This window comes from Xiphophorus hellerii, chromosome 19 (assembly GCF_003331165.1).
Source record: "Xiphophorus hellerii strain 12219 chromosome 19, Xiphophorus_hellerii-4.1, whole genome shotgun sequence".
Classification (NCBI taxonomy): Eukaryota; Metazoa; Chordata; class Actinopteri; order Cyprinodontiformes; family Poeciliidae; genus Xiphophorus; species Xiphophorus hellerii.
In genome coordinates, this window is record NC_045690.1 from 12,658,786 (window position 1) to 12,683,688 (window position 24,903).

General features: G+C 36.7%; 2 protein-coding genes across 2 annotated transcripts; both read left to right on the plus strand.

The window, feature by feature from the left end:
• The first annotated feature begins 172 nt into the window (after nucleotides 1–172).
• Nucleotides 173–10,120, plus strand: fam161b (FAM161 centrosomal protein B). Its single transcript, XM_032546897.1, has 9 exons — nucleotides 173–370; nucleotides 1,572–1,778; nucleotides 1,864–2,351; nucleotides 5,789–6,102; nucleotides 7,336–7,454; nucleotides 7,971–8,138; nucleotides 8,224–8,323; nucleotides 8,408–8,550; nucleotides 8,794–10,120. Exons 2-9 carry the CDS (start codon nucleotides 1,582–1,584, stop codon nucleotides 8,873–8,875), a joined length of 1,611 nt encoding a protein of 536 aa, XP_032402788.1. The 5' UTR covers nucleotides 173–370; nucleotides 1,572–1,581; the 3' UTR covers nucleotides 8,876–10,120.
• A 1,606-nt stretch (nucleotides 10,121–11,726) lies between these two features.
• Nucleotides 11,727–20,670, plus strand: ngb (neuroglobin). Its single transcript, XM_032546901.1, has 5 exons — nucleotides 11,727–13,691; nucleotides 13,887–13,989; nucleotides 14,347–14,455; nucleotides 14,540–14,659; nucleotides 17,286–20,670. The coding sequence occupies exons 2-5, from the start codon at nucleotides 13,889–13,891 to the stop codon at nucleotides 17,436–17,438; spliced, it is 483 nt and encodes a 160-aa protein (XP_032402792.1). The 5' UTR covers nucleotides 11,727–13,691; nucleotides 13,887–13,888; the 3' UTR covers nucleotides 17,439–20,670.
• Nucleotides 20,671–24,903: the final 4,233 nt, after the last annotated feature.

Genomic DNA, 24,903 nt, shown 5'->3' on the forward strand with positions numbered 1-24,903 from the left:
AAGTAAAGAGTCCAGTTCGGGAGTCTGAACGCCGTCATAGAGCAACCAGACAGAAAGTCTCTCCTTGGATATGTCCTAATAAAGACAGCTGTGTCCTCTCTGTAATCCAGCCATGTTGTGTTGACAAGCAAGCGCTCCAAAAAGAACTGCTTCCGGCTTCCCGTCCAATCACAATCGACGTAATTTACGTCTCCAATAAGTGACGTTACGCTTCTGTCCACAGGCAGCGCTAATGCTGCCAAAACACGCATTTGCCTCGCTTCAAGCGTGTTAAAAATAATTTTATTTTGACTCAACTGATATGCTTTACGAAAAGTTTGGAATACGCTTCGAAAGAGGAAAACACTTCCTGAAAGTCATCTGTTTCCAGGTTAGTAGCTTTGCTTGTTAGCCGCTCATGAGCGTTAAAACATATATGAAAAGGTGTCCACACATGTATGCATAAATACAGAAAAACCTCGCTTCTCTGATCCGAGTTTATTTTATTTTGCTGAGAACGCCGATGTGTTGTTGCCATGGCAGCATACACAGAAATGGCGCCGCGCGCTGGACTTTTTCAGAGTCCTGTATATTGTAATATTTTACACGTTGCCTGCTTATCTTCTTGTTTTGTTAGTCACATGTCTCCAACGACGACACAGCCTAGACAATTAAACAATTTCGAGCAATCAAACTGAGAAAAAAATGACTCAGAGCATTGCAAACAAACTTAATCGACACAAGGTAGGACAGAATTAAATTTCCCCCACCTATCGGGCTTATTTAGGCCACAAAGCTTAACTTTGGTCCAATCTGATCGGTGCACCTTATTTTAATTTTCCAAAAACTTAAGAAAAGAGTATGCTCCCTATTTTGATTATTATTCTTTGGATTAACCAGTGGTTCAAAAAATATTTTATTGATTGTTTACTAATTCGAAAGGTGAATTAGGCAGTAGTTGATTGTTTACAATTTTTTCCTCTCATGAAGGCCGTTGCATGGACTTTATTTAAGAGGGTAAATACAAATGATACTTAAAACTTAAAGGGTTTTTATCCTTGAGCTGCACACAAATTACTACACTGATACAAAGACAGGTTTGCAACTTCAAGGGCTTGACACATGCCAGCAGGAAGAGGCTGAAGTCAAACTCATAACTTTCTTATTGCAAGTCACCTACTCTTTTAACCCAGGCACAGACCCCCTTGCTTATTTATATATGCACAAATGCTTTATATTGCTGAACAACATGTATCTTTTCCTTCCCATTCAAAACGTTTTGGTAGTTTGTGTTAGTCTACAATCCCAGCAAAACTCATTGGGGTTTGAATGTGACAAAATGTAAATCACAATGATTCTTTCTTCAACAATTTAGTACTAACAAAATGTGAAGGTTGTCTTGAGTAACGGTTAGATCTGACTCTTAAAGCTATGGGCTAATTATTTCTGACCTCTGTTTTTTTCAACCCTAATTATTTTTGTCATTTTCTATTTTTTCAGTCAGTTATCCAACTTAACTTTTATTTCGGCTTTGTCTCACTATATTTTTTCTGTCTGTTTTTTTTTGTGTTTGTTTTTGTGCATTAAAACAGAAAAATAAAAATGTCAGAATGTGACACTTTGCTTGTGGAAAGACTCCGATCAGAGCTGATGCTCAAGGCTCACCTCAAGGCTTTGAGAACTGGCCTTCAGCTGCAGATGCAGGAAACAAAGAGCAGACAGACAGAAGAGCTCGATAAAAGGATTCATCAGAACACTCTCTTGTCATCAGACAAAAATCAGAAGTTTGATGATGAAAGGTTAGAGCATGTGAAGCACACAATTGTCTATTTTGTTTAATTAAATAATAATCTATCTCATTAAAATGTGCTTACTGTTTTTCAGATTTGTAGAAAGGAGATCCACCCCTGCATCTGCTCTTAATTCAAACAAAAAGGCTTTCCAGTATCACAAACAAAAACCTAATATGTTTTCTCTATCCCTGGTACCTTCAGCAAACTCAAAGCACTGTTCTGTTAGTGCACAGCAGTGTGAAAGATGTCCTTCATCTAAAACAACACTGCAAAAGAAAGAAGAGGAGGAAGAGGCTGAGTGTAAGAAGAAGTTTGGCGCTGTTCCTGTGCCGGGCAATCTTATTCAACCCATCTACCAGGAGATGATAGAGCTTAGAGAGAAGGAGAGGAAACAGGGCCATGAGCAGAGAAAGGAGTTCCTGCTCTCCATTCAGAAACCTTTCAGCTTTGAGGAAAGAGACAAAAACAGAAGAGAGAAGGTCACGGCAGTGATAAACCGAGTCTCTGAGGATCCACAAAACAGTGTTCGTGTTCAGAAAGCATTCCACAGAAACATGAAGGGTTCAAGACAGCAGAAAGGTGAGTCTTCTTTTTCACTGAGTTCTTTTGTTTTCAGGTACATACTGATAATCAATGGAAGAAATAGGTCATTTGGATCAAATGTTTTTGGTTTACTTGTGCTTTGTTGCCTTCTAAACTCTAAGAGATTAACAATAAATTCCCCATTAGCAGGCCTGGGTTGGTGACCTGTAGAATGGTTTTCAGTTCCTTTATTGTTATTCCCCCGAGGGGGAAATTTGTTTTGCAGCCAGATATTTCAAACATACAAAACAACATAACATACATAGACAATGTTAAAAACAGGCAAAGGATACAAACACCAATTCATAAATATATAAAACGGAATTGTAACTCACAAATTTAGGGACCTGATTGCAGTGGGTACAAAGGATTCTTCCATCTGTTGCTTTTAATCCTAGGAAGCCTGAACCTTTGTCCAGTGGCAAGAAGCTGTCTGGACAGGCAAGGATGAACCTTGCCTTGTGAGCAGCATGACAAATCATGTCATTAAGGAGAGGTTGGGCTACCCCAATTATCTTGTTTGCCACAGTAACAATTTTGTGTAGACAGTTTTTATTCTGAACATTTAAGTTTCCAAAGACGGATTCAAAAAAGACTTATAAAAGAGGCTTATAATCCTTCTAAAAATATTTAGCTTCCTTAAAAAGTACAGTCTCTCCTGCCCCTTTTTACAGATTTGATGAGTTTTCATATTAAAGGCCCCAGGGAATGGGTACTAAGGTGCTTTACGGAGGACAATGTTCATATCTTTTGCTTTTGTAATGTTCAGTTTTAAATTAATTTAAATGCACCACTAACCAAAGTCATCAGCAACAGGCCTTCTATATTCTGCAACAGAATAACGATTACCGTACTGCGTCGTCAGCAAATTTCAGAATGTGTCTGTTTTGGTAGATGCTTCTACAGTGTAGAGAACAAATAGGAGAAGGGACAAAACACACCCCTGTGCAGAACCGGTAGAAAAAGAAGAGCCAGGGATACAGTACATGACCATTTACTTTGAACTGCTGAGGTCTGTGCATACCTCAGCATAATCCATAATCCATCCTGCTAAACCAGGACCAATGTTTAATTGAGTTAAAAGTTTATGTTGCAGAATTTAGAGTGTTATTGTATTGAAAGCAGATGAGAAGTCCTTGAACAAAAGTCTTGCATGAGTCTTTGAATCTTCCAGATGTTTATAGAGTAGATTCAGGAGAGTGACGGTATCATCCTCTCCATGCAAACTCAAACTGCATCAGATCTGAGATTTGAGGAACCAATCTGTGTTTCTTAGCTTGAAGCTGTAGTTCTTTTCTTTTGAATACCTTCATTACTAATGATGTTATTACTATGGGGCAAAAATCATTTAGCTCTTTAGGAGCTTTTATATTTAGCAACGGGAATAATGATAGATCTTTTCCATATAGAAGGAATTTTTCCCAGTTCCAGAGACGGTTTAAAAATATAATAAAACACATCACTAAGTTGCTGTGTGCATATTTAAAAGTCTCCCTGAAATAAAATCTGGGCCGGGACTTTTATTAGGTTTGCTTTTGCTGAGGGAATTTTTAATATAAACTGAATCAAAGAATACATTGACTGTCTCACTGACAGTTGAAGGCACAGAAAGAGGAGAGATTGGTTTCTCAAATCTCAGATAAAAGTGATCAAGTGCCTCTGCCAAGTTTTTGTCGGAACTAAAACGATCAAGCCTAATTGGACTTTCTCCTTTTCCTTTATAGTGTGCCATAGATCTCATGTAGTTTTATATGTAAATTTTGCTTTCATTATTTCTGATCCAACTTCTTTCATTATGTTTTGTTTCTCTATTTCTGTACCATTTTGATACATTTTATGTTTCTTTACTAAAAGCTGTTTAATATTAGTAATAGTGACCCATGGTCTACTATTTGCATACAGTTTCACTTTCTTCGTAGGTATCACGGCATTTTCACAAAATACAATATAGTTTGAAATGACATCAGTCCTGACTCCAGAGGCAGCTCACAGCTTCCTCTGTCCAAACCTTGACTGTTTTGGAAAGTGTTTTTCTCTGTCTTTAAGACCTGTCTACATACCGGATCTAAGTGAATAGTATTGTGGTTTGATGCTCCCAATGGTGGTTTTCCAGATACTTTATAGACATTTTTTATAGATCCATAACAGAGATCTAGGGCCTTATTTCCTCTTGTTGGGCAAATCATATATTGCTAAAAAACCATTAAGAGTCTTCTTCCCGTTACAGTGATTAAAGTGTGCTATAATAAAGTTTGGGTCATCTGAGGTAAGAGTTTAGCTTGTGTACAACTTTGGGTATTACTTCAGCAGGATGTTTGACATTAACCTTAGGATGAATATACACCACTGTTAAAAATCTAAGGAAATATCTTTACTCTTGTTTTACCACCTTTGATTTATATACAGATGGACCTCTCCGCCCTGAACTTTTCCCATAATTGTTGCATCTCTGTATGAACGAACAGGTTCCCCGAAGCCAGTTTTAGCCAGGTCAAAATCAAAATCATTGGCTTTGAGCCAAGTTTCTCTTCTTTAGGTCATAAGACATGCATTTTTGTAAGCAGACAGATTCATAACGTTGGCCTGTAGTTCATCAACTTTGCCCCTTAGTGGCTGAATATTAACCAGAAAAATACGAGGAAGTGGGATGCGATTTAGGCCTTGTTTTTTAAGATGTATCGTCACACTGATTGGCCTGATTTGTCCTATTTCTGTCGCTTTCGCGTTTGGCATTTTTCCATGGATAAACATTGCATGGAAATGAGGAAGTGTAGCTCTGGCCTGTTAAGTTTCAACATAAAATCCCGGGAGTAATAAGTCAAAAGCCTTGGCATTCTGCCAATACCAAACAAGGTAAAGCATAATCCAGATCAGAACCACAGCTATGAGATGCATCGTGTTATAGGTCAATAAAAAGTACCAATTTAAAACCAGATCATTTTTCCATCATACCAATCATGCAGTAAAAGTTTCTTTTGATGAGAGGCCAAAAATACCTGGAGTTACTCAAGATTTTCCATACTTTTTCAGTGTATATTGAGTCGACAACATTTGTTTCTAACAAATGTAACATAACATTTCTAACATAACATTAAAAAATAAACGTGGTGTACCATTTTAGTAACAATAGAAATAGTTATTTCATATCTGCTTCTAATAAAATCGATTTATGTTTTACATTTTATTTAAAAAAATATAATCAAGGAGATACCTTGAAACAGGAAAGTTTTAACTGTAGATTATCATAGCATAATGCCACCTCACTGGTAATAACAAGTTTGGTTTGGGATGAATTAAGGTTTCCCTTCTATCACTTAGTAGTTTCCTGCAAAGATCCCTTTTTAAATTCCAAAATAATTAAATAATTTGTCCTGCACCTTTTAATTAACATTTGACAGAGACATGCAAGTGATGGGGCTCGTATCTCTTCACAGATCAGCAGGAAGTTTGCAGAAACGTCCAGACACGAATAGCTTCAAAACAACAAAATCCGGCTCAGGCTGGCTGCCGGAAACTTCGCAGCGTCGATCATACCAAGAAAAAAAAGCTGGGTTTCTTGGATGAGAATCCAAGTTTCAAGCCGAAAATCATACCCGAGGTCCCAGATTTTAAAAGTCTGCACAAGGCTTTGCAAAGGGAAGCACTGGAGAAAAAGCAGAGTCAAGATGTGACAAGGTGTCAGCCCTTCTTCTTGAGGACATCAGCTCTACCTGCAAGGAAACCTAAAAAACCCCCAGAAACCTCACAGGTGAACTTTTTTTAAGAAGATGAGAAATTCTATGTTAATTGAGACATAGAATTGAGAATCATTCCTGATTTCACAAATCAGGAATGTTTATTTTATTTTATTTTTTTTAGAGAAAACTATTTTATGTGGAGTGAATTATTTAAAAATATATTTTTAAATCTAATTACATAGGAATTATAGTGGTTCATTTAATCCTTTAAAGTAACTGTAAATGATCAATTTCATCTTGTAGGTTTTATGTATAAAAATAACTGGATTATCAGAGGACTTTTAGACCTTCAGCACACCAGATGGTTTCACGTTATAGTTTGGCACCACTTTTTTTTAAGTCTCTCACACCTTCTCTGCTTGATGGATAGTTTGAAACATATCCACCCACCATGTTATCAAGCCTGAACCATTTTTATTTTCAGTTAGTTTGGAGCTTCTTAGATGTAATGCTTCTGACCTCAGATTTCCTAAGCTGTGGGATCATTTATCCCCTTAAATTCAGCATTTTGTCTTTGTTATTATTTCTGGAAGCAAATCATTTCAGTTTTATTCTCCTCCTTTGTCTTTCACTTTTATGTAGCAAGAATCTCCTTTATGAATGTGACACTGTTATTCTCTAACTAAATTAAAAAACATATTTTTGTGTTCACAGTACTCCCAAATAATGTGTAGTGACGCTGAGATTAAGGATATGTCAAGTCTTGGATATAAAATTTTAACTGTACTTGACAAGAAATAGGCAAAATTGCACAAAGTGATAAAAATCTGCACAAAAAAATTCTTTGGACTAATTGGTATGGTGTGGAGAATGTTTTTATATATTGCATCAGTGATTAAACTTGTGATCACTGAACCTTTTCTGCCTATCAGGCATCTTCTTCTTGAGTTCACTGAAATTGCAGTTAGAGAGTATAGGTAACTTACTAAACATTTCAGTAGGTCTAAAAAGATTGTCTGACATTACCTTAAAGTAATACAGGTTTTACTTAACATGGATAATGTTTCGGATTAGTGGAAAAAGATTCTTGGAAACACCCTTTTAAATTTTGCATCTTTCTCATGCACAGTGCTATAAAAGTAGTTAAGTAGTTTAGTTGTTAATAATAATGAACATAAACAACAAAAGCATAAACATGGCACTGGTTATATACCTTGTGTTTTCTGAAGCAATTAAAATTTTTAGTTTTAGTTTCCAGCCAGCTGATCACAGACCCTGTTGTTTCTGGTTCTTTAATTCTACAGGTTTCTAAAATGAATAATCTCAGTAGGAGTAAGTCACTTGGAGCCCTAACACTGATATCTACAGACACTCTTCCTACATACATCACAGATGCTGTGAGGCAGCGCTGTGTCGCCATCAGGTGAGTTGCACTGCTAAGCATTTAACTACAGACAGCGTTCTTACACATTTCTAATATCATATTTGTCCAAACGTTTTAGAACATTTTGGACATTTGAGTACAAAAATGTATCTTTCAAGTACTACAACCCCCATCAAGTTGTTCATAGTTACAAAAAATTGTTTAGAAAAAATCAGTGAAATAACTCATCTTTTATTTTGGAAAGAGTGAAACCTTAGTTTTTAAGTTAAACTGAAAATACTGGCACTGAAAATGTGTTATTTAGAAAATGGAATAAGAGGAGAACTAATAAAATCTGGGCCGGGACTTTTGTTAGGATAACTAAACTATTTATTTAGGATAACTAAGCATGTTTTCATACTAAATGTTATTTATTCTGACCTAGAAATGATAAAAGCCAAATTTCAGACTTTTCCAGTCTTTGTAAGACATTTTGTCTCCACATTAGATCTATAATCTGGTTGCTCAACACATAAAAAGATGTGAAATCATATCTCTTTATTATTAACTATACAGAAAATCAATGGAAATCAGAGAAAGTAAAAACCAAGAGAGTGCAGAGTGGTTAAAAAGCTACCAGATGAGATCCCAAACTATGAAGAAGACTGTAGTGCTTCATGCAAAGTTGCTGGATCCCCACAGTAGCCTGAAAGACGTGTGCAATGGAAATGTACAGCGCCATAGGTGAGTTTCAACTTTCAACTTCTGAATGTCACACTGCAACAACCACACATGCTGGTCGTCAAAACTAATCTTTTCTTACTTAAAGGGAAGCTGATCTACAAAGAATGAAAGATTACATGAGAGAATTAAGAGACATGAAGGCCCGAGTTCATGAGAGGCCTTATTTGTTTGAACAGGTGAAACAGGTACATTACTTAAAGCTAACACTTTATTACAAAATGCAATAATGTGGCTGTTCTCTAGTGTAACTTAGGGTTTTGTTTTGACAGAATAATGCAAAGACCCATGCAGAGCAGACATTCAGGAAAAAGCTGGAGAAAGCTGGGATAAAAAAGCAGTTTGTTGAAGAAACTGGTGAATCATTCAGATTTGATGATACCAATATGAGCTCTGAAAAGGAAATTCAAAGCAGGTAAAAGAGTTTTTTACAAGGTTTGTTCCTCCACTGTGCAGTACAACTGTATCTGGTAAAAATATGAATAGCACTGCTGCCTGAGAGCCAAGGACTTCCTGTGGTTTGGTTATATTACATTACATAATTTTCTGAGCTCTCCCTGCAGTCGCCAGAGAATAGAAAAAAAAAAACATCAGAGCCAAGTAAAAGTTCGACGTAATTATAATATAGGCATTTTCTAACCCAAAATATCTGATTTAGGGAGGAAAATGTAGAAGACGGGAAGAAAATTGAAGATGTGGAAGAGAAGAGCGTGAAGTCCAAAGGGGAAGAAATGCCATGATCAAAAAGGTTCAGGAAGAGCTGAGTTTTTGTGGTCTCTCCACTAGAAAACAACACTGTTTTTAAAAAATGATTCATGTCACAGCGAACACCAAGGTCCTGATTGTTTAGGATGTACACCTATAAATTATGAAAATACAAATCATGCAGACTTTACACTCTCAAAATCTTTAGAACTGAATGAAAATAACATTTTATACATTTGTATGTGTGCATGAGTAATACATGTTGCAAACTTGACTTTTGAAGATGTAAAATATATATGTATTGTCTTTGTGGTTCTTTTTAGAGTTTTAGTTTGATCATTGAACCTAAATTAAATGATTGCGTTTTCACTAATTCACCCTATGATGTACATCAAAGTTATTGTCATTCACACATCATAAAAACTGAGGTGAACTTCACAAAACACCTCGCTGGGAGAATTTTCAGTAAATAGATTTATTGGTGACACATCAGGCTGTCAGGATTGGGTAGAAAAAGAGCATCTTCCAAAGGCTCAGGGACAGATTTACTATCTAGGGTAATTTAGCATCTGGCTGCAAATCATAAATAGTGCCTGTGGGAGAGTCTCTTCCAAAACTGAACTGCAAGCAAAAACATCTACAGCCCAGTTCAGTACTGATCAAAGCCATCTAACAGCAGCAGTAAGAATTAGCACAAAACCACAGAAAAGCAGACCTATTTATAATCAAAAGCCACCAAATACACCAAAGTGACTCCAATTTGGTTTGAAAATAACACTTAAAATGTAGTCATGTCACAATAAGGATGTACCTAACAGCATCCTGTCCAACCCAGGATATCTCTAAAAAAGGGATGGAGCCAAGACCACCCCTTTAGAGAGCAAGAGCAAGACTTAGGCCAAGGCCGAATGGTTAACTTTGACAATTAGTTTTTGTACATTGCAAAATGCAAAGATTAATGGAAAAACAGTTTATTATTCAACCAAAACTACTTGTGGGTATTGAAGTAATAATTGTCATAATATTTAAGTTATGAAATGCAGCTACACTTTGATGCACATTCTCTAAACTGAATAAATCAGCTCACATTGCACAATACCTGTATAAGAAACAAAACAAATACTGAGATTTATAGGAAATTAACAAATAAGACAACAAAGATTTGTCCTATTTGTCATATCATATTTTTTTATATTATAGTTTGGGGTGAGATGGTTGAAACTTGGTTTGGTGTTTTACCAGGACAACCATAACAAAAATGTACCTCCTGTGGACTGTGCCAATAGAAAGTGTGTTTTCTCCACAACTTGCATGCTTGTATTTGAATCTGTGTATAATTTTGATCCTGAGCTGAGTGTGCAACACATTTTGTTTTTAGCATTATTGTACACAGAAAAACGCACACCGCACACTCTAAACATGTGGTACGTAAAAAGGCTTTTGGCATTGAAATGCTTTGTCAAAAAGTTTGAAGCCTTTAATTTAGAGGATGATGGAGATGATGTTGCAAGAATAAATATTCACAACAAAACGATAATTTAATTTGTTTCAAAGAAAATTAACAGCCTTTCAAACACGAAATTTGAAAAAGAATTATACTGTGAGACTTTGATTTAATTTGCTTTTTATTGTTTAAGTCCCATAAAAACAACAATTGCTTGAGATTGGCTTTTCTTCAATGGATGGTTTAAAGTTCTCGGTTATTTCGAGAGCCACACTGCCAGCTAAATAAACAGTCCTCTCAGTGCATGTGCCTTCTCAGAGACCAGTGCTGCCGTCTGCTCCAAGCCTACAAATCCACATCAAATACTCTGGTGCTCTGGCCTCTGCTGTACTCTTGTGCTTAGACAGCTGGCTGCCAGGAATCTCAGAGATCATTTTTACTTACAAACCACACGGGGATGTCTGGATAAGTTTGAAAGCGCAGTCAAAGGGTCGTCGGAGAGATCAGGACAAGCCATAATAGACACTTGCGGGCTGGTGTCCCATGCCTTTAAGATGTTCAGGCTCTAAGATGGTGTTGTATGAACATAGACATGGGTAGAGAATCTCTGTGAAAAACTGTACATATGTGAATTGTAGGTCACATATCTGCAAAGGATAAACATGTTTTGCTTATTTCTACATTTTTCATGCAGTACTCATGTTGCTGCATATCAAAATGTAAAACTGGGTTTAGCCTAATCTTAGCTCTGCAAAAGTAGTGGGTTTTATGAACAATTTACCAAAACAAACACTTTTATTCCTATTATGTAACACTGATCATTGCACTCCTCGCAATATACAGATAAGGGTAAAATAAAGGTGCAAAAATAAATTTGATAACTTATTTTAAAAAGTGTTTCCCTCCCATTTTACAGCTGTAAACTCTAAATTTTAACTTTTTTCTTTTACCACACACCAATTTTTGTTTGGTTTATAATATAAAACCATAATACACATACAGTTAAAATTAAAAAAGATCATATTCACACTGCATAAGAAGAAGTATTATTTTGTTTCTCAATGTCTAGCGCTAAGGTCAGCTAGGACTACCACAGTTATTTCAAATTTGCTACATAGCAGAATAATTTGTTACATTTGTCAATGTCAGAAGTTTAAAACATTAAGATGACTCTAGACAAGTTTAGGAAAGCCCAGATGGTGATTTTATGTTTTTGTAAACATTTAGTAGAATAATTCACCATGTTGAAGTTAAACAAAGGCACATGTTTGGATGTATTTTAAAGAAACATCTCAGACACATGCTTCCTCATGTGAAATCATGGAAATATCAAAAATAATTGAGACACTACAGCGTTAGGTAGAATTTCCAGATGTCTTAATGGGCCACATTCATACAGTATGTGCAAACAATTACTGTATATGCAAGTAGGAACACCATGGGAACATCCAGCTGTCATTCTATTCAGTAGGGACAGGTCCTGTTTCCCAGACGACCATGTCTTGATGTGAAATGTGGGTATAAACCCAAAACAAAAACAAGATTCTCTCTGAAGCTGGTAGAAGTGGAGAGACATGCCACTTAACAGGGAAGAAGCCATTGCTACACAAGTAGCATTAAAAAAAGCCACATTACTGTGCAAAGGGACACAAACCATAATTTTATGTGACATGTCCTGTGCTCTTATGAGACTGAAGCTGAAATGTTTGCCTACAATAATCAACGCTACATTTGAAGGAATAGGAGGAAAACTAGCAAACTTGAGAACGCTTTACCATCTGTAAATTAAGGTGTGGCAACATCATTTTGTGAGATTATTGAACAAATATCTTAAAACATTTGGTATGAAGTTAAAGCTCGAGTAAAAATAAGTTACAGTGCCTGAAGGACAACAACTGTAATGCTTTTGAATTAACAATCGCAAAACCCCGATAAACAAAATTGTGGGCAGAGATGAAAAGATGCAGGTGAGTGAAACAGCCTACAAACCTGACTCAGTTATACCAACTTTGTCAGGGGAAATGGGCGAAACCTCCTGGAAACTATGGTGAAAAGGTTGAGGAAGGATATACCCTGTTCAAACCATTTACCGAAGCAATTCTAGCAAATACTAAGGAACTGTATGTAAACTTCTGAATTTGAACAAAGTGACAAATATATTGCTCCCTTTCTCTGTCACATAATCGCTTTTATGCAACCCAAAAATGTTTACACGGACTAAATATATTGGAAAACTCCGTTTAGTTAACTTAAATCCGTCCTAGATTTTCTTTTGCTTTCATTGACAGCTCCATCAAGGTTAAATGATCCACAACACACAAATATATAGTGATGTTAAATGATCACAGTGTCCCTTCTTTGAAATCTCAAGTATTACATGATGAAGCTTCAAGGACTCCATCCTGTCAGGTTGTCATGGGAACCCCGCATCCTTCCTCACTCTGCCTTGTGGTCCCTCCGGGGAAAGCTGTGCACCTCCAATTTCCTGCTGCACAGCAAAAAAGAAAAATCCTCTCTCTCCCCAACCTGTTAGATAATACCTAGGAAGGGATCTGCATCGGTCAAAAGTGCTGAAGTAGAGGGAGGGACATTTATTTGAGCAAACTGCAGCCTTTAAACTTGTGTTTGGAGACTGTGAGAGGAAACAAACACATCTCATTTAGATTAATGAGAGGCTGCACGCGTGGCCACAGAATGTTTTGATCACGGCTGTTTGAGGAGTGGTTCTGTGTAGTAGATGAACAATATAATTTCACCAAGGTGGTGCGTTCAGGATGTTTATTATTGTAGCCATTTAAATTCCCACACATTTCATTTTGTGAAAGCACGGGTGGTAAAGGTAGGCAGCTGAGGATACATCTCAGAATGGAAGATGAAGGCCTCAAATAGATTTTCCCGTCTATAAACCAGCAATTGTCAAGTTAAAAGAGGCTCCCACTGTGTTCTTCTGGTTGTTTTGCTTTTCTTCATAATGTCTTGTTTAATGTATTCTCTTGATTATAATGTAAAAATCTAGTGGGGCAGTTGTTGTGCATATAGGCTCTCTGTGTACTTTAGACCTTGGTTCACCTGCAGGAGGAGCTGTGGTTTGCTGCAGCCTCTCTGGAGCTGAAGAGAGCGATCCCTCTTTTTCTCCTTCAGTGGCATGAATAGCATCCCCAGTGCTGGAGAGAGAGCATATCAGGAGGCAAACGACGAGGGGAGAGAGATAGCAGGCAGTGTGACAGATAAGAGTGTGGCAGAACTTGCCTTCCTGACTACACCGTGGGTCGGGGAAAGAGAGAGCAAGTGGACTTGAGTGTCAGCCTGCAGCCTGCACCATAATCACTCACTCACAGTCACAGAAACAGTCATTCCCCAGAGCCCGGCTGCAGCAGAACTTCAGAGAGACGACTGACCTCAAAAAGGTACAGTATGGTCATTTCTCCTGCAGAGGTTTCCTTAAGTCCAACATGATTATCAGGTTGCTGCTCATGTTTCCAGGTGGGATAGCAGAAGTTTTGTTGTTGTTGTTGATTCTCAAAAATATTATGTCTTTTTCTCAATTATTTTTGGAAGAGTTATGTGTTCGCCCACCAGAAGACAGTGTCTTGTGCTTGCAGGGATGATGGGAGAGCTGTCAGTGAAAGATAAGGAGCTGATACGAGGCAGCTGGGAGAGCCTGGGCAAGAACAAAGTTCCTCATGGTGTCATCATGTTCTCAAGGTAATGTTCTGCAAAATCAGCGTCTGAGCAGGTTGCTGTAATTACAGTCGGAGGAGAATAATCTGGTTGTTTTCTGAGGGATTCTTATGCAGGTTAATCCTTTAAATGTTCGGTTTCTTAATAGAATATGTAATACAGGTATACAGAAAGAGTAAGAGAAGATTTGCTGCTCTCTTTCCCATACAGACAGGGACCAGAGGCTTGACTTGTTGCTTGGCGACAGACTAATCCACAATTTAGACAGCTGCAAATCAGACGCTAACAGGGGAACTGATTTTTTTTGTCTGCATATATTTCTGAATCAATGCCATGTGGGTGAGTGCACTTATAGAACTGTGTGGTATTTGTCTGTGGCAGATTGTTTGAGCTGGACCCTGCACTGCTCAACCTTTTCCACTACAGCACAAACTGTGATTCCAAACAAGACTGTCTCTCCAGCCCCGAGTTCCTGGACCATGTCACCAAGGTGAGCTCACACCCACATAATCCAGAGACATTTCAAAGTACAGTTTTAATTGCTGCCTTGCATGCTTCCCCCATTTCATCCCAGGTGATGCTGGTGATTGATGCAGCAGTGAGCCACCTGGATGATCTCCACTCTTTGGAGGACTTTCTGCTTAATCTTGGGAGGAAGCATCAGGCAGTGGGAGTCAGCACACAGTCATTTACTGTAAGATTAACACATACATGTGCAAATCAGAAAAAGCTGTACCCTGCTTCAATAAGATCCCTGCATGATTTTGAAAGTGTGTTTTTTTCACAGAAACTATTTTTGAAAAAACAAAACAAAAAAAAACCTAGTAGTTTTAGATGTCTTGTTTTAAAATACAAATTATTAATGTGAAATGCAAACCCCCCTTTCTTTTTTTTAGATGAGAAGAAATTTAAATTTGGTTTCAGCTCTGACCTACTTCACTTCTCAACTGGCACAAGCAATGCAACATAACGACACATATACAGATACAAAGTGGGTTAGTGAGTTTGTTTCCACATCAAATTTACATGTAACAAAAAGTTAACTTATTTTATCCTTGACCTTTTTCAAACTCACAAAATTATTAGTATGTTAATATAATTTGATATCTTGTTCTTCTATTCATTTTACAGTGAAACAAATATGACTTTGACTTTGAGTTGAACAAAAGAACCAGCGCCTCCTACAATCACAAAATTGTGTGCCTAAGAAAATTTTAAAAATCAGCTTTTCAATTCTCTCATATTTTTCCAATTATTTTCTTCTTGAAATGTAGACCAAATACAATTTTTATTTCTTCTCACCCATTGTTTTTGATTTTCTGATACCCCAGGGGAGACCCTGTATTTATCTTTAGGCCTGGAAGGGCCTCAGGTAGAGGGATGTCTGGATTTTCCTCCTTAAGATGTCAGATAAACATTAGTTTGGTTTTACTTATTGGTTTCTGATGAGTACATCAAATTGCCAAATACATATTTATCTTTTTTTTTTTTGATCCTGCCTTGATATTTCAGGCATACCGTATGGAGAAGCTGGTTGCCAACATGTCCATATGCATACCTAAAATTATAATTGGTGTAGATTAGGATAAGTCTTAATTTTCTATTTCTAAGGTTGCCTAATGTTGCATAATGAGCTCGATGTTGAAAACACTCACTTCTACCATATTTCAAAACCCATTTCAATGTGAAAAATGAACTTCCCTCAACAGATATAAGTGCTTGTCAGCAAGTTTTGTACATCACAGTGAAGAAATGTAGGCCTACTCTTCTTTGCAGAATTGATCTAATTCAGCTAGATTGGAGTTTTAAAAATGAATATGTCCAATATGAAACCACTGCCTCTCAGTTAGATTTTTTTTATCGCCCCGCAAGGGGTCTTTTTGTGGGCTCTAGTGTCCCTTTTTTCAAAGTAGGCTGACAGGAAAGGGGGAAGGAGAGGGGGAAGACATGCTGTAAACGTTGTCGGGTCCGGGAGTCGAACCCGCGACAGCCGCGTTGAGGCTACGTTTGCCTGAATGTGGGTCGGCTAACCCCTCCGCCACCACGGCACGCCCATCTCAGTTAGATTTAATGCTGCATTTTGACTATGCCACTTTAAAGCATGTTAATTTATTTTTTTTATTTGGAGCCATTCAGAGGCAGTCTTATAAGTCCGCTTTGGATCTGTGTCCTGATTCTTAACCCTCATACTCTTGGGTTTCAGTTTACAAACTGAAGGTTTTATATTCTCCTTTAGGATTTCCCAGTTGAAAGCAGAATGTATGATCCATCAGTACCATCAATGACTCCTGTAAGATGTTCTTTCTCTGAATTGCTGTTAATTTTGTTGTGATGGAATTTATTTTATTTCTGTTTAATCTTGTCGGTTCACAGAATATTTTATTGAAAGTCTTGAGAATCAGCAAGATAGGTTTGTTTTGGTGGGCCAATGTGAGAAGAACCTTTGCGTTTTTTGTGCTCAGCAGGGCTTTAAATATAGTTTTAAGTATCTTGTGACCTCCTGGATGAGTCGATGGTATTCTTTTGGTAGTAATTTTGGTAGGCTGTCCTCTCTTGGGAAGATTCACCACTGTTTTCCATTTGTCCATGAAGTTTCTCAGTAGCAACGTTTCCATTAGAAAAATGCGCAAATTTTGTTGATATTCTGCTAATGTTGCAAAATATCAAAAAATAAACAATTTCACAATTGCGGTGTTTCCACTAAACAACAAATGCAGCTAAAATCACATATTAATAACTTTGTTCATTCAATGTTATAAAAAAATGTGCCGCGCCATCCTCCTCCTACCACTTCCTGTCGTCTCTGTCATCTTTTATGGCACCAGTAACATCTGGTTGTTGATCACGTGACTCATGATAAGAAAAAATAGTTTCCATTGCAGTTTTGCAAAATACCGCCGAAATCCTGGAACAAAGACTTTTAAGTAACAATGTATTTTTTTAGCATGTTGCCAGTAAGTTACACGCTTCAGTGGTTTGTCTGCCTGCCTTAGAGATGTCTCTGCAACTCTTTCTAAACTGACTGATATTTAAAAACTGTTACTTTTGATTGTAGCATGATGTATTGTCTTTTGAGAATTGTCAGCCTGCTTCATGTTGTCAGACAGACTCTATTTAAAGGATTGCAAGGATGGCATTAATCAACCATGGTTGTAGTTGGTAAAAATGAATTTAAGAAGAGATGTGGGTAATTCATTAGGTAACATGGTTTCCCAAGTTGGTATCGTTAAATTTTCCCCTTAATAAACATAATCATCAACAACTGTTTTTTATATTTGCTAAAGGGGTAACATTTAAGTAGTTTTTCCTTACTTCTGCAGGTGGTAGGAGAGTCCCTTCTCTATATGCTGCAGTGCAGTCTTGGCCAGGCGTACACGGCGCCGCTGCGCCAAGCCTGGCTCAACATGTACAGCATCGTGGTAGCGGTAATGAGCCGAGGATGGGCCAAGAACGGCGAGGACAAGGCCGACTGAGGCGCACAGCGGGAGCTGCTGAGCAGTTGCTGTCAAACCATCAACACGGTTGCCATGGAACAAGGTTGTGTAACTGTGCAGCATCGTGTCTTTGGCTGCTGTACATGTGCTCTGTGAGCTGGTTTGTATAACATGGCAAATGTATGGTGTAGTTACACTTTAAAATTAGACCGACCGATTGCAGAGTTTATTTTCTTTGCTGTGGATGTTTAGCTTCCAGTCGACGCTGATGTACAGCTGTGAGAATCAGACAGCGTGGGTCCTTTAAGTCTGGACCTGAAAGCTGAGAGCATTGAAGATCACTGTAAGTTTCTTTGTATATACTGGCTTTGATATATTTACTAAATAACAGTGACTATAGTGGTCTTTATGTTGTATCTTCAGAGAGTTGCACACATGTGAAATATATATATATATATAAATATAAATATATTATTATATCTAGACATCGCACACTATTCAAACTGTGACTGTTACTGTGGCCAGCGAAGGCAGCTCTGTATCCATCTGGAACACAGTGATACTTAAAATGTGATTTTACAGGAGAAAATCAGATCACTTTAGTCATAACTCTGTGTGTATGTGTGTCTCCTGGATTTTTTTTTTGTTTTTATTACACATGGCCATTTTGTTATATGATGTTTTATCTGAGTTTATAGCAACTAAAGCGAATCAAGTTTACTAAATGTTTCTCAGTGGCTACGGACAAGAACTGTTAACCTTACTCAAAGCTTTCTTCAGTGATCAATGACTGTTAGGGTGTTGGTTCACACCTTACTCAACGTAGTTTTTGATGCTCTCCTCAGATCGAGGTTTTGAGTGTTTCAGTAGGCGTCTGATGACTGTTAAACCCTACATTTTAGACTGTTATGTGAACTTTAGTGTTTAGTAAAGGACATGTTGGAGCAATTTCAACATCTTTGTTTCTTTGCAGTTTTTATTAAGTATAAAAGTATTTATTGCAGTTGCTTTTCTTACTAGTGCTTATTAATTGCATTGTTGTCACACCAAATGAAGAATTATCATATTACTCCAATGTAACTTTTCTCTATGGAAGTGAGACTTAACTAGGCATGGGTTTGTATGAGATCTTCATACATTTATTAAAAGAGAACAACTCACAAAGATGTGTTACATGATCAAAATGTGACATATTTACAAATTTTTTGCAGATAAAATAGTCTAACATACTGATCAGTAAAGCTAAGACATTACTTTATTGGTTTTTTTGTATCTCCATATATAAATCCAAGTAGAAATATAAAGTCAACATCTGCTAAATTCTTAAACGCCATTACCTTTATAGGAGTGAGGGGTCGTGCTCCTTAGCTCCCAAAAGTGGGTTTGGACCGATATGATATTCTTGTAGTTTGATAAAGTAATAATAGCACGACTGCACCTTAAAATCATATAATTTTAACTAAAATCAGATAGCATGATCTCCTCAAATTTCAGATTTAGATGTAGTTTGTTTCTGATTGGAAAAGACAAGAGGCATTTTCAAAAAAAGATAAGACATAATAAAAAATTTATTATTTTAGAAAAAAAAATAATTTACATTTTAATAAAGAAAATAGCTAGACTAACTTATTGTCTTCAATCTTTCTTGAATTTTTAGTTCCTTCACAGATTTTCTATCCGAAACACATCGAAACTCCATTTAGAAGAAACTTTTTCAAAGTTTAAATCTGCCAGTGGTTTGAATAATACTGTGTGCTTATTGCACATTGTCATTCTGCTCTTTGTAGAATAACACATGTATTACCAGCCGATAATATCTGGGTTATTATCAGCCAGCTGTTTAACACAACACCCTTAAATAACAATAACAATAATAACAACAATAATAGGTGCCGTTCCTTCAGTTTTCACGACACAACCTAACTTTTTCCAGTCAGACAATTTAGAGTTTTTGTAAGCCAATAAAGAAAGTTGCAGTGACCACATTTCAGCCAACAGTGCAGAAAAAGAAGTGGGAGAGGGATAATACCACATTGTTCAATACTTAAGGTATTTTAAACCTAAAGAACAGTACAACAGCAAAGTTTAGTGTTTTAGCGCCATTATGTTCTCAAACTTTGGTACCAGTAACTAGAAAGAGTGGGAAACATTCAAATTAGTCTGTGTCCTGAGCAACAGAAGCCCTTTATCAGCCTGCTGACCAGCAGTGGACAGCAACAGGCTGCAGTACTCAGTGCTCCATACAACCAGAAAAAACACAAGTCACTCTGGCTCTAATTAAAGAAACAGCATGACAGAATATTTTTAAACTTTAACTTTTTAAAACCTGAGCATACCTTGAAATTGGCAACCAGCCCATGAGGATTTTCATCAGTTAGGATGGAAATTATGGTATTATCACAGACCACAGTAATACAAATAAACTGTCTGCTCTCAGTTATCCAATATGTGCATATCACTGCATTATCAGCTCTACATTATTATTGTATGTATCACCCACAGCTGTTATTTACCGTTACAATAAGAATGCCAAGCATCCTAACAAGTGGGCTAAGTATGAAAAATACCACCATTCAACTGTAAATCCAAGCTGCTGACATGTGGTTATTATTGCTTTATATTTATAAAGTTTATTTTTATATAATCTGAATTATTATGGTTTTGAAAGAACATTATTTTTATTCCCTCAGAAGGAAGGTCATGCACTGTTTATTCTTTTGATATTTTATCTTTCGGTTTGTGGTTAATGATCCCTGGCAAATTTACAATTTTTAATGTGGTTTCTCTAACTCAAAGTAACAAAAACAAAACAAAAATGTGCAATTATTATCGCAAACGGAGGGTTTCCAGTTGAACAGTCTAAACCATACATAGTCTGTTCAGTCTGTATTTTCTCCAGCACAGTTGTAATGTGTATAAGCTGGCTCTGAAGGTGTTGCATTTATAGTAAGTCTTTTCTTAGTAGGCCGTCTTTTTTTCTTACCTTAAGCACTTTTAGCCAACCTTACAGACATGTTAACTGTTTTATTAAGTTTAGTTATGTGTATATATTGGGTGTGTCACTGTCTACCTCATCATAATCAGCTGCTATTGAACTGTGATGACTTCACCTAGTTATCTTTTGACCAAAAACACACATTGTTACTATTATCAGAGTTAATAAAGGTACACACTCTTTGTAAAGTAAATTCTATCCTGAACTTTTCAGGATGACATGTTATGTGTTTACTTACAACTAAATAAAGTGATCTGTGGGTATTTCACAGCTTAATGATGTATTTTCTTTTTGATCTAAACCTGAATCAATCACACAATGCTTTATTCTCTTCCCACCGACAGCCCATCAGATAGTTACATAAGATCCAAGTGCCAATTAGTTCTTAATCCTTGCTTGCAGAGATTAGAACGACTTCAGGCATGTCAGCCCACTTATTCATGCAGCTGCACAATGTCACATCGAGAACATTTTCAGAATGTCAGAATATCAGTCTCTCTGTAAGTAAGTCATGCAATAGTAAAGCAGAGATAGGATGGCAAGTTATCTTAATACACATGGATCATTTCTGTCATGCACAGTTTGGTTGGATCTCCGTAAAAGTCACATTCATGACTTGGCTGTCTGTTCTGCTGTCGAAGGGGCATTTGACATGGCCTTAATCTGTCTCCCTGCAGTGAACACAGGATCCCTCTGTCTCAATGAGCGTCTTCTCGATGCCAGTTGCCTCAGTTCAAAGCACATAAAAAGAAAAACCTCAAAGGTTAACTTTGTTTTGGGCTTGACACATACTTGATCCTTAGATTTGCTAACTAAATAAATTACCTCAAACATAAAAAACATGAATTATTCACGTCTGACAGTTCTTCAGCCTTACCTTGTTGTGTATCAAGGTCTGTCGTCTGGAGAGGAGTCTGAGAAGAGACAACGCAGATTATTTTTAGAAAGTCTGCAATGGGTTTTTAGATTCGAGGGGCATTGAATGTTGTCATGGCAACTGTTAATGTGATGGCCTTATATGTGTGCTTGTGTAAGGAAGAAAGCAAAGTCATGCTCAGTCAATCACTCAGACTACATCGTACCATGGTGAGGGTGGTGGCTTTGCATCCTGTTTTAAGTTGATAAGTTTTCTATGATGCTTTCCAGAACTTTGGGACAGCAACACAAACGTGCCAGGCAGGAGACGCCATGCATGCCATAGAAAAAGTTAAGACATGTTCAATAAAAGAATCTCATGATTCTTCTGTTTACATTAAAAATATTTAGCTTCCTTAAAAAGTGCAGACTCTGCTGCCCCTTTATACAAATTTGATCAGAGTTTACAGGCCAACGTAGTCTCATTTTAAGATTAGGCATCTTTTAAGTATAAATTAATTGTTTTGTAATTATGATGTAGTTATCTAATGAATTGTCAGGCCTGCAGGAAAAGGGCAGCAAACATCTCTGCAGACCCCACACATCCTGGTCACAAACTGTTTAAACTTTTACTTCCAGATCGGTGCTATAGAGCTCTATATGCAAAAACAAGCTGCCGCAGTGACGGTTACTTTCCCCAGACTGTCTCTGATGAACTCATTGAACACCTTACAGGGTTAGTATTCAGCTAAACAAAATAAGCATTTTTGCACAGCCACATCGTGCCTATACAAGAAAAAATGTCTGCAAATATTGTTCCTTTATCCTCATTTTATTTCCCCTACGTTTGCTCTATTTATACTTAATGGTTGTGTGCTATGAGCATTTATAGCTATTCAGATTTTTATTCTGAATCAGCATCTCATAAATATGAATTAGTCATTATTATTTATTAGTTTGTCAAAGTTATGACATCTATTATCATAGTCTCACGATAAAGACTAGAATTGTTAGTCTTTATCATGAGTTTGTCTTTTGATTATGACTAATTTATTTGTAATGAAAGGCATCATAGTCATGACTTAGATGTCTCTTAGATCTAACTTGACTGTTTTTAAATATTACATTTGATGTAGTTATTACATAGCTATTCTATAACTATGACAGGGTAATCTCTTGTAAATGACTTAGTGTCTCATTATTATCCCGTAATTGAAAAATGTTTCATAACAATAACTGTGGCTTGTTGTTTGTAACTATGACTCAGCTGTCTTGCAATTATAACTTAATTATCTCTTAATTATGACTTAACATTGCATAATATTAATAATTAATACATTATAATTTAATTAGCATCACTTAAAAGACTTGACTAATTGAGTTATCTAAAATATTATAAGATAATATGTTCTTAAAAAATAACTATGAAAACAAGAAGCTCACATGGACTGAGCTGTCTCAGAGAGGAAGACCATTATGCCGTTGGAGCTCTTTTGTGCATGAGGTCGTAGATATTTTTACAGTAAAGCAATCTTAAACACACTCCTCCCTGAGGTGTTGTGTGTCTTCTGGTTAAAATGCGGAAACTAACTCATATGGGAGTGATGGTATGCTTGCAGCAGGAGGCAGAGACATTTTCTATTCTGAGCATCTGGGCAGGGGAGAGGCAGGCAGCAGACAACGCTCCCAAAGGAATTCACCTTTCACTGAGTGGTATGCTCTCAGCAGTTGCCACGGGTGACAGGGGAAATGTCAGGGACTTTTCTTTTTCTTCTTTCATAACCTAGTGTAGTGCATATGAATGGATATTCCTCCTCAAGCCTCACTTTTTACTGCAGGAAAATTTCTCCATGTCATTTAGGATTCAATAAAGAGAATAAACATTATTAGCAATCCTTTGTGGTGCAGATGCAATCAGTGGCTGTTAGCTTTCCTGTCTGAACTCTGATGTGGTCTCAGGCCCCAGTGACATGAACAGAGGAAGGCCCCAAGGATAGTTTGTATGCAGACACACACATTGCAGCAAACACAAAGCTAATATATGCTTGCATTTATAATCAGTCTCTCAGTTCTTACCTGCTTCACATGGTGATAACAGTCAATGCATGTTTTCTTCTATTATAATGGTTCTGAAACTGGTAAAACTTTTGGTACTCTCTGTGACTTCACTGGCATTTAGATGCATTTCAGATGCTGGTAGGAATTTATCTACTAGGTAGGAATAATCTAATAAATAAAGATTATTCAAGAGAAATGCTCAGTTGAGAAAATTTTGAGAGGCATTGAAGTGGATGATGATGACAGTTAAGAATAATTATTGTTGGCTTAACAATGGTCCACTTCTAAATTTGAAAACCAGAGGGATTCACTAATTGATATTGTCAATGATCAGGCTAACTACTGTTAGCAAATCAAGCTAACACATTCACTAAATTGGGTTACACAGAATTTTGTGTAGAAAAAACAAAAAAACTAAAGATATATAAATATTATTTTCTATATGGTCATTACTAAGTTTTGTATGCAAGACTTTACCTCTCGGGATTCTAAACTGTGGGGACATTTATTTAATATTTCCATCTACCTATGTATAGGTATACATTTTTGAGGAAAAATGGAACAAATAATTTAATCATATACGACCAATCAAGCTGCACAAAAAATAATGTTTCTTGATTTCATGACTTAAAAAATACCCTAAAAGTGTATTCCATTTTAAAACATCTGGTAAGATCTCCAAACATGAAACTTGTAATAAAAGTTTTCAGAACCATAATACATGAAATATTTTGTATTATGAGACCAAATTGTGATGGGTTAAGGTACCAGAATCAGCCACACATGTTTCATGAATGTTCTGAAAAGTACTGAAGAATTTCTATTAAAGTTTTGAAAGTACTTTGTTAAATAAATGTCTCAGCAACTATGTGATGAGTTCCTGGAAGGATTCATATGTTGCCACATCATACAGAATAATTTTTAACAAGTTCTGGCAAAGAAACCAATAAGACCAAGTACAGTAAGTTACAGTTCTTGATAAGATTTCTTTAATGTTCTGAAAGTGCCTGGAGAGTTCTGCGAAAGCGACCTCTAGTTCCAGGAAAAGTACAAGCTGTATTATGTAGCACAATTCCCACCACCAGCACTGAAAAACCCCCCAATAAAGCAACATTTTACAGAAGACTTTCTCCTTAGCACTACATTAGAACCACAGACTGTTATTTTTAAACATGTTTCAGAACCAATTAAGACAACAGAATGAGGTTAGATTGTAAAATACAATCTGATGATTTAAACCTATTTCTTGCAGACATGGTCATGTTTTTCCAGCTCTTCGATGTTAAAGTTATTTAACGCTTAGCTGCTGGTCATTTAAGTCTCTGCAGTAAATTGAGATTTTTTCCAAATTTAAACACTTTTTAAAGGAGTATTGCAAAATAACCATATACCCCATACACTTTTATTTACCACATGGCTACCTCACCCTTTACCCACAAACCACACTAAAGGTCAGTAGCAGGAATCCATGGAACAATATCATGAATTAATTGAAGTAAATTATTTTTTATTTTAGATACAACACTATCAATCCATCAACCTGGCAGAGATCTTTTAGTGCTTGCTCACACAAATTTTAGATAATGTACTCTTGAT

Bases quoted from the DNA above. Each gene is read 5' to 3' on its own strand.
- fam161b (XM_032546897.1), top strand. From the start codon at position 1,582: ATGTCAGAATGTGACACTTTGCTTGTGGAAAGACTCCGATCAGAGCTG. The intron at 7,455-7,970 runs GTGAGTTGCACT...TTAACTATACAG, and splicing joins CAGCGCTGTGTCGCCATCAG to AAAATCAATGGAAATCAGAG. The intron at 8,139-8,223 runs GTGAGTTTCAAC...TCTTACTTAAAG, and splicing joins GGAAATGTACAGCGCCATAG to GGAAGCTGATCTACAAAGAA.
- ngb (XM_032546901.1), top strand. From the start codon at position 13,889: ATGATGGGAGAGCTGTCAGTGAAAGATAAGGAGCTGATACGAGGCAGC. The intron at 13,990-14,346 runs GTAATGTTCTGC...TGTCTGTGGCAG, and splicing joins GGTGTCATCATGTTCTCAAG to ATTGTTTGAGCTGGACCCTG. The intron at 14,456-14,539 runs GTGAGCTCACAC...ATTTCATCCCAG, and splicing joins TCCTGGACCATGTCACCAAG to GTGATGCTGGTGATTGATGC.